The sequence below is a fragment of the Oncorhynchus mykiss genome, chromosome 15, assembly GCF_057628025.1.
Source record: "Oncorhynchus mykiss isolate SJ-2025 chromosome 15, ASM5762802v1, whole genome shotgun sequence".
NCBI lineage: Eukaryota > Metazoa > Chordata > Actinopteri > Salmoniformes > Salmonidae > Oncorhynchus > Oncorhynchus mykiss.
The window spans coordinates 57463384-57474275 of NC_143036.1; the positions used below are offsets into that span (position 1 = coordinate 57463384).

Consider the following 10892-nt stretch of genomic DNA (forward strand, 5'->3'; position numbering starts at 1 on the left):
GTTATTAATTACATATTGGGTGGTGTATCAATATCCAGTCACTACAAAGATACAGGCGTCCTTCCTAACTCAGTTGCAGGAGAGGAAGGAAACCATTCAGTGATTTCATCGAGTCCAATTTTAAAACAGTTAAATGGCTTTGATCGGCAAAAACTGAGAATGGATCTACATGGTAGTTACTCCACAATACAAACTAACCTACATGACAGAGTGAAAAGGAAAAACAGGCCAAATATACGAGTTGCTAACCAAAACAACATTGATGTTCCTGTGGCCTAGTTACAGTTTTGACTTAAATTTGCTTGAAAATCCATGGCATGATTTGATAATGGCTGTCTAGCCATGATCAACAACCACCTTGACAGAGCCTGAAGAATTTAAAAAAGAAAATTGTGCAAATATTGTACAATCGAGGTATGAAAAGCTCTTAGGCTTACCCTGAAAGACAGCTGTAATCATGGCCAAAGGTGACTCTAACATGTATTGACTTGGGGTTGTGAATACTTCTAGACATGTCTGCATTTAATTTTTTTTAAATTTGCTAAAATTTCTAAAAATATGTGTTGGGTGAGATTTTTTATGTAATCCATTTTTTATTCAGGCTGAAACACAACAGCATATGGAATAAATCAAGGGGATGAATACTGTCAAGGCAATGTATGAACACTTCATAAGACATGAAAACAATGTTCAGAATTACAGGACATTGGCTTTAAAACTGAATGCTTTATACTCTTCTAAACATCAACCAAAAATAATAGGACAAAATTGACTGGAGCATCCAATTAACTTTTCAAAGGAATCAAAATCCTCTTGTAGCCTCACTCTAGATTAGAACTAAAGTTATTTGGTCAATTCCACCATTTCCTTGTAGTCCCTCATTTTCTTCATTTCATGCACTTGTGTTATTTACACACGTGTGTTTCTTTTGTCTTTATATGCCTCTACTTAGTTAAAAAAATCAGTTATTTTTTTTAGATTTTCCTCTGTGACAATGTAGTTTTTATTGATTCAATGGCAGTTCTTATTTTGAACTTTGAATTTTTTTATTCTAGGCCTTTTCTCCCGCTTCGGAAGCTGTCCTTATAATGTATATGGTCCCAACACTGAGTTATAGACTCAGATAAAGTGTCTTTGGCTGTGCTAGTAAGTTCTATGTTTTCATCTATAAGTTTTTGCTAGGTAAAGCCCCGTCTTATCTCAGCTCACTGGTCACCATAGCAGCACCCACCCGTAGCACGCCCTCCAGCAGGTATATTTCACTGGTCACCCCCAAAGCCAAATGCTCCTTTGGCTGCCTTTCCTTCCAGTTCTCTGCTGCCAATGATTGGAACGAATTGCAAAAATCACTGAACCTGGAGACTCATATCTCCCTCTCTAACTATAAGCACCAGCTGTCAGAGCAGTTCACAGATCACTGCACCTGTATATAGCCCATCTGTACATAGCCCATCTGTAAATAGCCCATCCAACTACCTCATCCCCATACTGTTATTTTTTTCCTTCTCCTTTGCACCCTAGTATCTCTACTTGCACATTCACCTTCCGCACATCGATCACTCCCATGTTTAATTGCTAAATTGTAATTATTTCGCCACTATGGCCTATTTATTGCCTTAACTCCCTTATCTTACTTCATTTCCACACACTGTATATAGATTTTTCTATTGTGTTATTGACTGTATGTTTGTTTATTCCATGTGTAACTCTGTGTTGTTGTTTGTGTTGCACTGCTTTGCTTTATCTTGGCCAGGTCGCAGTTGTAAATGAGAACTTGTTCTCAACTGGCCTAACTGGTTAAATAAAGGTGAAATAAAAAACATGTTATAATTGTTTTACTTCCATTACTCAATTTTGACATTTAACAAACTAAACATTAAAATTATAAAAACCCAAACCGGTCCGTGGATGAATTACCGGTGTCGCCCACTAGGTACATAGTAAAATAAAAATATACAGTTTATACGATTTACAGCCCAGCCCTAAATTGGGATTGGAGGTGGATGCGCTTGCAAAGCAGGTGCTATATGACGTCACGTCGATTTTCTGTGCCCCAGCAGTCCAAATGTGGGAATTCGATTAATGCCCCGAAACCGAGTTTGTTTGTTTACGTTTTGGAACCAGACTACCTCCCAGGCATGAGCCAGGTCCCCCATTTTGGCCGACAGCGAAGTGGGCTCAAAATAAAAGTGATGTAGGTTAAGCAGATGAGAAGGAATGAGCATGATTCTGTTTTCACATGCAAAAGTAATTTATTTTGTTGTTGTTGCATAAACGCGTTTGATAAAAAGTCTTTATCTGCCTTTCCACATAAAACAAAATTGAAAATTCTAACATATATTTGATGGAAAATATATTTATGTTTCTGAACTATGTATGCTGCCTTCTTGACAACAAGACGGAGCGGCACAGATTACTGATCGATTAGAGAAGGTCGCTCCTCCCTCCCCGCTTTTGCCCATTTATATCACGGGCCATAGCCCGGTGCAATTAGGTCTAATCGAACTCTCTCTCAATGTTTGGGCATAGAAAGGTAGGCCTATATAAAGGTATGAGTTCGCACTCGTTTCCTTCTGTAAACTAACCTCACTGTTTGGGCGGGTTAGAGAGGGCTACCAGTACTTTATTTGGTGTTTGGATAGCAAGTGTCGGGATTTGCAGCAACAGCATTTTCAACACACACAACCAGCCACGAGGTTAGTCAGCTGTTTTCTAAACGTGGCACTTGTTTTTTGTCAAGAATGACGACACGGGTTTTCAATTTATGTTTACACATTTTTCAAGAACTCCATACTAGTTGTATAATGAATGGTTAAGAAATGCAGTATTCGAGTTGCTGTTCATTCTTATAATTTTGGTTTGGGATGTGTTTGGGGCGCCTGTGCTCTGTAGAGAGAGTAGGCTTTTGAAGAAGAGATGCGGGCACGGCGGGTCTGAAGAATGTGATACCGATTAAGATGGAAGCGTTTAATAAGATTACACAATGAACATCCACGCCTGATTCCCAAACAACGTTTAAAAAAAATACACAACTTTAAGCTTGAGATGAATCCCGTCGGCGACACTAAATGCGCACACATTGGGTATGTGTTTGGGAATAATTTGAAATAACAATTGTTTTAATTTAACGTTGTCGCGTGCTATGTGATTTCTATTTGCTGTTTCCCGTTTCTCTAATTAATAAAAAAACAATCAACACCGTACGTAATCACACCGACTGTGCAATGGCCAAAAATGCACTATCACGGGTTTGGCAATCACCCAGAGGCGGTTGAGGCTAGCGCCTTACTAGAACATTCGCACATTTATGGAAACTCATAGTGGGGGGAGACATCCTTAAATTGGCCCATTAAAGCAACACATTTCATGGCCAACATTTTCATCCTGTGGACACCAGTCACGACCATTACCTGTTCTGTCTTGAACCCCCTCCAGCGAGGATTTGAACATGGTGCAGCTGTCTCCATCCCCAGCCCGGGATGCGTCTCCTTCACCTGAGTGCTCCGAGAAGGGGAGGCAGGGGAGCCCGAAGGCAGGTAGCCCCAAGATGGGCTCCCATGGTGGGCTGAGTCCTCTCCAGCTAGCTCTGGGAGCCTCCACCACCATCTACCAGGGCTACGAGAGTTACATCGAGGACGGCCTCATCTGCCTCAAGCACAAGATCCGCAACCTGGAGAAAAAAAAGGTAGGATGGAGGACTTGACATGATTAGGGGTTTGGTGGGTGTTTGAGTAGGAGGAGAAGTTACCGTTCCTTTCAGGGTTTCCTGCGTGTTACCGTAAGTGTTTGTATCCACAGATTAAATTGGAAGACTACAGGAAGCGTTTGAAACACGGGGAATCACTCAATCAAGACCAGATAGTAAGAACAGGATTTCCAACTGTGGTAATAAAAGCAGTACACATCTTTCAACCAGACGATTGAGATGTTGCCTTGTCTTTTGAACTCTTTCAATGTGTGTCAGGATGCAGTGGAGAAGTATGACGAAGTGATCCACAACCTGCAGTTTGCCCAGGAGCTGCACAAGACCCTGGGGGGCCTAACACAGGAAGTAAGGATCTCTGTTAGCCAATCTTATCATAGTGCTCCTGTGTGTATGATTGGGGGTGGGCAGAGCAGCTCCGCATGCATTCTTTTTGGTAGGCCGGGTGTAATTTCTTATGCGTAGTCTGAGTAACGCTTCTCCGTTCATTTCACGCGTCTGAGAATAGGTCGCTGAGGGTAGAAAGGGTATGACGTATTGGATTGGAGTCCAGTCTCATCAATGGATTGTATACTGGAGGCTACAGCCCATTGCAAAGCTGAGTTGGGAGTTAGAACACTGCTGTTCCATTCGGCTGCTTGAATGCCTTGAATGCTTTCGTGGTTAGTTTTGACTTTCCCTGCTTCTAAGTGCATGGTCAGATAGTGTCAGTAATGTAGAACTATTATCTGGTCAACAGATCACTTTTTTTGTTTTGGTCCAGATTCATGATGAATCATCTTGTAATTTTGCAAGACAACATAATGAACTTCATCTTGCACCCATCCAGACATTTGAAATCCACAACAGCCAGTCGATTGGCCTAGGTCTAGTGATCAGGCCTAGGTGTAGGAGTTTTTTTGGTGATTGGTCCATAGAATCCATCTAACCATCCCCCTTTAGCTGCTAAAAGCCCAGAAGAAGGCATTGAGGAAGGAGCAGATGGCCAAGCAGGAGGTAGAGAAGAGGAGGCTGTGTGTAGTGCTGCAGGTTAAGTTCCTCCTGCAGACCCTGCTGCAGCACGAGCACATCAGGAAGGACCTCCTCTCTGCCCGCAACCCCCAGCTCCAGGTTGCAGAGCTACAAAGCCTGCTTGAGCTCGCTGAACTACTGGGGGTGAAGAGGGACAACAATGTGAGGTACTGGGGAATAGATGTGCACACCGCACACACACAATCTTTTGGACTTGAGGGACAACAGCATAAGTTACTATGAAACGCAATCTCACACGTCTGTGTTGATTGAAGACTAGTCTGATCCCCTTCTACTGTGTCCCAGTTTGGAGGAGCAGATGGAGAGCGCAGCCCTGGTCTACCTGGACCTGCTGGAGGGGAAAAATAAAGCCGTAGCCGGAACCACCTGTGAGTTTAAACACTACCTGTCCTGTACCTTTTTTACACACCTGCACAGATACTCCATTTACTATAACTGGTATCCTCAACTTTATCTGCCATTTGCTGAACTACTTTAGCTGCCGTGTTTAAAAGGCATGCCTTTAAATGTTTCCAGACAAGGTCCTGAAGGCTAAGTTGGCGAAGCTGATGGATTGTGGGTACTTTGATTGTGTACCGCCGCCTCCGCGCAAGAGTCCCAAGGAAGTAGAGGTTCCCATGACCAAGAAGACGGTGTCTGAAACAGCCAGCCTCTCTAGTAACTCTACAACAGTGCAACTATTCTTATTCAAAAGCCACTTATCAGACTGGGTATAGAACAATGAATGTATACACCATTTTGTAATTTAGCTGGGTGTTATTTTGCCTTGCAGCCCTAATGACGTCAAACAAAAAAGACGTGCCTAGCAGAGAGGTAAGAACCTCTAACACTTCCTGCGAGTTGTGTGCCACTGCTTTTTCAACGTTCAACCAGCGTTCTCCTTAAGCTATTTACCTGAATGCACTGTGGATATCGTAATGTTGTGGTGATAGTCTGTGGGTGATGCCAGTTTCTTAACAGACACTACCTGCCTGACACAGACCCCAATGGGTGTCGAGACACTCCCGTTACTCAGAACTGGAAGGCTGAGTTCCAGGCCATGAAGGAACAGGAGCCACCGGACTCGTGGGATATGGAGTCTGACTCCACTCAGCCTGTAATCCAGAAACCATGGAGGGGGGCGGCTGTGTTCATATCCAAAGTGCCGGTTACTACCAAGAAAGAAAATGCTGAACCCAAACAGGTGAGATGTTCTTATACCTGAACTCTCAGGGCAGTTGGAACATGAGACTAGTTGTGACCTCTAATAATGGGCAAGATTGGGCTAGCTGATCTTAGTTCAGATCAATCATACAACTCAATGACTGTTTCCCCAGAGAAGAGCGAAGTCTAAAAGGGAGCGGGACGCCACAGCTGTGAGTAGACTCTTGAATCTCTTAGGTTTGATGGACCTGTCCATACTACTCCATCACATTGTAATTTCCATCAGGCACTTCGTGTGGACACCCCTGTGGAGGTGTTCAACTCCCAGTCTTCCTTGCCCAAGGACCCCATCCTGCCCAAGGACCCCACCCTGCGCAAGCAGCAGCTGGAGGACCTGATGACCAAGATCAGAGGCTCCTTCAGCTTCATGCAGGTACAGTACTGCTCAGAGATCACTTCCAGGTGAAAAGTCATGGATCATTTCCAATGTTCCACCTGGGTCGGGTTTAACACGGGAAAAAATAAAAGTTCCTTATTGGTTAAGTCCATGTAGTCCCTCAATGTTTAAGTCTGTTTTGTTGGGTGTCTAATAAATAATAATAATAATGCTGGATTAATCCCCTGTCTCCAGGATTCTCTTCTGGATGGAGAAGGATCGCCCACTAACGGCCATCCTAGACTGGGCCGGCATGCCTCTGGATCCCCCTCTCCACTCGGTAGCCTACCACAACAAAGTTGTTATTTAAGTGGCTGACTTCTAGCAGAACAGTCAATACTTACCAGATGTTTTACCTCTTAATCTCAACAGTACAAAGAGAGTCAAGGAGAAGCCCAGTGGACCATCTCCCCAAAACACTGCATGTAAGATCTGGAGAAGTGTGAAATGGCACCCTATTCCAGTGCACACATTTTGACCAGGGCTCAGTTATTTAAGCATTTGACTGATGGAGTAAGTATTTTAAGATGCATATTTTTGTCCTCAGTCCACTCCATTGCCTTCTAAACTCCTCCCTGTTGATGACGAACCCAATCTGACCAATGGAGACGGGGGTAGCCTAGAGAGCTGTGACCTGGACCTGACTACAGAGGTCCTGGCTCACGTCACAGCCATTGTAAGAACTCTCCTATCTGTTAAATGAGACCCATTGAAACAATTACATTTTCTTCTTTTCGATCCACAATTGTTATGAATCTTTTTATAAAGCACAATGGTTGTCCTCTCCAGGATCCATGTCTGCTGCTGTCTGAGAGTGAGACTGCCTGCCCCTCTCCTCCAGCTCCTCCTCCCTTCTACTGTAGGGAGTCCTCCATCTCCATCACCCTGGACGAGAAGACCTCTGCTCGGGTAAAACGGCTCATTCCTTGAACATGTAGGATTGGCAAGTCTAAAGTGCTTACTATTCTGATTTTGTTTAAGTCTCCCTTGACAGTGTTCCCTCTCTGTACCCAGACTCCCATCTCTGAATCTGGGAAGCAATCCCCCTGTAACGGGGTGGTGCCTCCTTGTACCCCAACCCCCACCCAGGGGCAGCTGTTTTCTACCCCTCCCAGCAGACGTACACTCAGCATGGCCCCCTCTGTTCCCTTCCAGACCATGCATTCGGTAAGTCTACCCTACCATACTTTTAACGTGTTCATAGAATGGGCAACGGGCTTTAGTCTGAATACCCATAAAATACACTCCCAGGTAGTCTTTGAGGGACATTTTAGTATGAGTCTTGGGTCTGTTTTGTCTCTGAAGGTATTCAAGGTGAATGCCCCCTTACTTCCGACTGGAGACTTTAAATCTGATATTATCCCCTATTCGGACTCCGGCAACGACCTGTGCTATGTCACCACCAGCACCCAGACCCCACCGGATTTTGCTCCCCTGGAGGATGAACACCTACAGTCGGGTATGCCAGAGTTGTGTTCATTAGGGCAGGGAATATAAAACGTTTTGTAACGGAAAACTCAAATTAGTTTATTGGGCAAGTCAGCAGCATACCACCCTGCATACCACTGCTGGCTTGCTTCTGAAGCTAAGCAGGGTTGGTCCTGGTCAGTTCCTAGATGGGAGACCAGATGCTGCTGGAAGTGGTGTTGGAGGGCCAGTAGGAGGCACTATTTCCTCTGGTCTAAAAAAAATATCCCAATGCCCCAGGGCAGTGATTGGGGACACTGCCCTGTGTAGGGTGCCGTCTTTCGGATGGGACGTTAAACGGGTGTCCTGACTGAGGTCATTAAAGATCCCATGGCACTTATCGTAAGAGTTGGGGTATTAACCCTGGTGTCTTGGCTAAATTCCCGATCTGACCCTCAAACCATCATGGTCACCTAATAATCCCCAGTTTACAATTGGCTCATTCATCCCCCTCCTCTCCCCTGTAACTATTCCCCAGGTTGTTGCTGTAAATGAGAATGCGTTATCAGTCAACTTACCTGGTAAAATAATGGATAAATAAAAACCAGGGGTGTATTCAACCAGGGGTGTATTTAATATGCATTAAATATGTTTCTATTGGACATTGTTGGGTCCCTCCCTGTTCTTATATTGGTAAATGGTTTCCAAGACGTAATGAATACACCCCTTGTTTGTCTGTTTTCTTCTTAATGAATATGACAAAGTCTACTCTTATTTCTCTTCCTTGGGCAGTGAACCAGTCTGAATGTCTGGTGGGTAGTGGTGGGCAGATCTTCCTGTCCCCTAGCCAATCAGGTGGCACCATGGGCCGTTCTGACCAATCATACTACAGAGGATCTGTTAGAGGTATTGCACGTGGTGGCAAGGGGCTGGTACACTCCTACTTTCGCTCTTCTGGTGGGCACAGAGGTATTTATCCTCTTGTCTTCTCCCATCCCTCAATCCCGTCTTTCATCCTTTCACTCTATCCTATCTTCTGCGTATGCATGTCTGCTACTGATTCAGATTGAGCTTCTAAACCTTAATGGATTGGATCAAGTAAACTCCGTTCCCTTGCCTCACAACAGTTTCCACATGACCTTATCTTAATATTACAAGGTTTTGAGTTAGCCTTCACAACCCAATTTGTATCTGTCCCCTTCCCCTTGGGTTTGATGGGTTTCTGGCTGGTCTGTTCTCCCCAGGAGGAAGCTTCATCCCCCAGGCTCACCTGTACGGCGCTCGGGTAAGACGCTGCTTCCCGACTCTGTGCGCACAATCAGATATTGTATGTACATTAGTATAGATTGCTGAAGTGATATGTTGAGGTTTTTACTTGTGTAATGGTGTGTTCTTCACCATTAGGACACTGGCTACCAGCACAGCTACAGGCGTGGTGGAGGCAATGCAGGACAAAGGCACAATAATAGTGGTAAGTTCACGTCATTCTTCTGGCTTGATACAAAATCTAATTGGTTGGGTATTTTGGAGCTTAGTTAACTGGCTTTTGATTGGTACTCCGCAACAGGTTGGAGTGACTCCTCCCAGGTGAGCAGCCCAGACCGGGAGGGCAACTACTCTCTGGTGGACTCCGCCCACGGCGACTCGCTGCAGGGTGTTGGCATGGACCTCACCCCCCAGGTGACCCCTCATGCCCCCCACACCCTGATGCACGTACCCATGTACCCACTCCCCCAGCATCCCCAGCCCCTCCGCGTGGCCTTCACAGCAGCCCGCACAGCCAACTACACCCCGGGCACCCTGGACCAGCCCATCACCTTTGACCAGCTCCACAGCAACCTGGGGGAAATGTTCAACACCAACGTGGGTCGTTTCATCTGCCCAGCCAACGGCACCTACGTCTTCCTCTTCCACATCCTCAAGCTGGCGGTCAACGTGCCGCTATACGTCAACCTGATGCGCAATGACGAGGTGATGGTGTCTGCGTACGCCAACGACGGGGCTCCGGACCACGAGACGGCCAGCAACCACTCCATCCTGCAGCTGTACCAGGGAGACCAGGTGTGGCTGCGGCTGCACCGTGGCTCCATCTATGGCAGCAGCTGGAAGTACAGCACATTCTCTGGCTTCCTGCTCTACCAGGACTGAGCTATTGTGGCGTCTTGAGCCAACATGGAGGATACAGGTGGAGGAGAGAATATTGCTTTGCACTTAAAAGGAGAAACTGACATTTTCCATTTCATGTGGCAGACTGCATATCCACCCAGTGCTGGGTTCATTGCCTACCCCAGTCCTGGAGTGTATGGGGTGTGTTCAATGTTCAAACCTTTCAGGATCACCCTTTTGTTTACCCTGTAAATTGCAACCACTAACTTCTGGGTCACTAAGGGGTTTAGGGGAAGAATTCCTGGTTTGACCTTTCATGACCAATAATGTGAGCATTTTCCCATAAATGTGGTTTTTGGTTGTGGTGCTTAGAGACCGGCACTCCATTTTCTGACAAACTGTTAGATTGTGAATAGTTGTTACACATTCACTCAGAAAGCTGCCTCTACTATACACTGCTGCTGTATTGGGTGTCACAATTTTAGTTCTAGTAGCAGGTCCGCTTTAGTTACAATGTGTCAGGTCTCTAAGACCTTAAATGAAAAGTTATGAATTGTTTTCTTTGTTTGTTTCTGAATGACTGGGTAAATTCATTGAATGGCTAATGTATGGTTGGTGAAATATGAATTATAATGGGCTGTACTTGACAATGCTAAGCACTTGAAATGCATTCTGTGCTGCCTTGCTGTGTGGGGTGATCGGGGTAAAATGGTTCGGGGGGGGGTATGGTGTCTGATTCTGAACACTAAAGGCCATATTGTCTATGGAGATGTGATCCTTATGTGCCTGAATAAAACAATGTTTCAGCAGTTGATTAGTTGCCTTCTGTTTTTGCATGGCACTAACTCTTCACTTGTAGCCATCCATTTAGTTAGCAGTAGGCTATGGCATTGTATCTCACTTTATAAATGCATTTTAGATGCTGTACAGTTCTGCATCTTAATGTACAGTCCATGCGGAAAGGAGAGTATTAGTTTTTCCAAAGGATATATTGTCATCTCTGTATGGTTTGAAATGTCACTTCACATTAGCACCTCAGCCTACAGATCACAGTGAATTTATTAC

General features: G+C 45.0%; 1 protein-coding gene across 2 annotated transcripts; it reads left to right on the plus strand.

Moving 5' to 3' along the window:
* The first annotated feature begins 2464 nt into the window (after positions 1-2464).
* Positions 2465-10639, plus strand: LOC110490321 (caprin-2). Of its 2 annotated transcripts, none has more exons than XM_021563645.3 (21): positions 2465-2696; positions 3436-3685; positions 3799-3861; positions 3965-4051; positions 4646-4881; positions 5021-5103; positions 5252-5392; positions 5508-5548; positions 5685-5918; positions 6052-6090; positions 6165-6311; positions 6510-6594; positions 6687-6739; positions 6862-6990; positions 7104-7223; positions 7329-7481; positions 7620-7773; positions 8514-8690; positions 8966-9006; positions 9126-9192; positions 9289-10639. In XM_021563645.3, the coding sequence occupies exons 2-21, from the start codon at positions 3449-3451 to the stop codon at positions 9867-9869; spliced, it is 2868 nt and encodes a 955-aa protein (XP_021419320.3). In that variant the 5' UTR covers positions 2465-2696; positions 3436-3448; the 3' UTR covers positions 9870-10639. The 2 variants fall into 2 exon arrangements, with proteins under 2 accessions (XP_021419320.3, XP_021419321.3); XM_021563646.3 differs by having other exon boundaries at positions 8514-8627.
* The last annotated feature ends 253 nt before the right edge of the window (positions 10640-10892 follow it).

Excerpts from the sequence above, each read along its gene's own strand:
- LOC110490321 (XM_021563645.3), top strand. The coding sequence starts at position 3,449 with ATGGTGCAGCTGTCTCCATCCCCAGCCCGGGATGCGTCTCCTTCACCT. Across the intron at positions 5,919-6,051 it reads AAAATGCTGAACCCAAACAG|AGAAGAGCGAAGTCTAAAAG; the intron begins GTGAGATGTTCT and ends CTGTTTCCCCAG. Across the intron at positions 7,774-8,513 it reads GGATGAACACCTACAGTCGG|TGAACCAGTCTGAATGTCTG; the intron begins GTATGCCAGAGT and ends TTCCTTGGGCAG.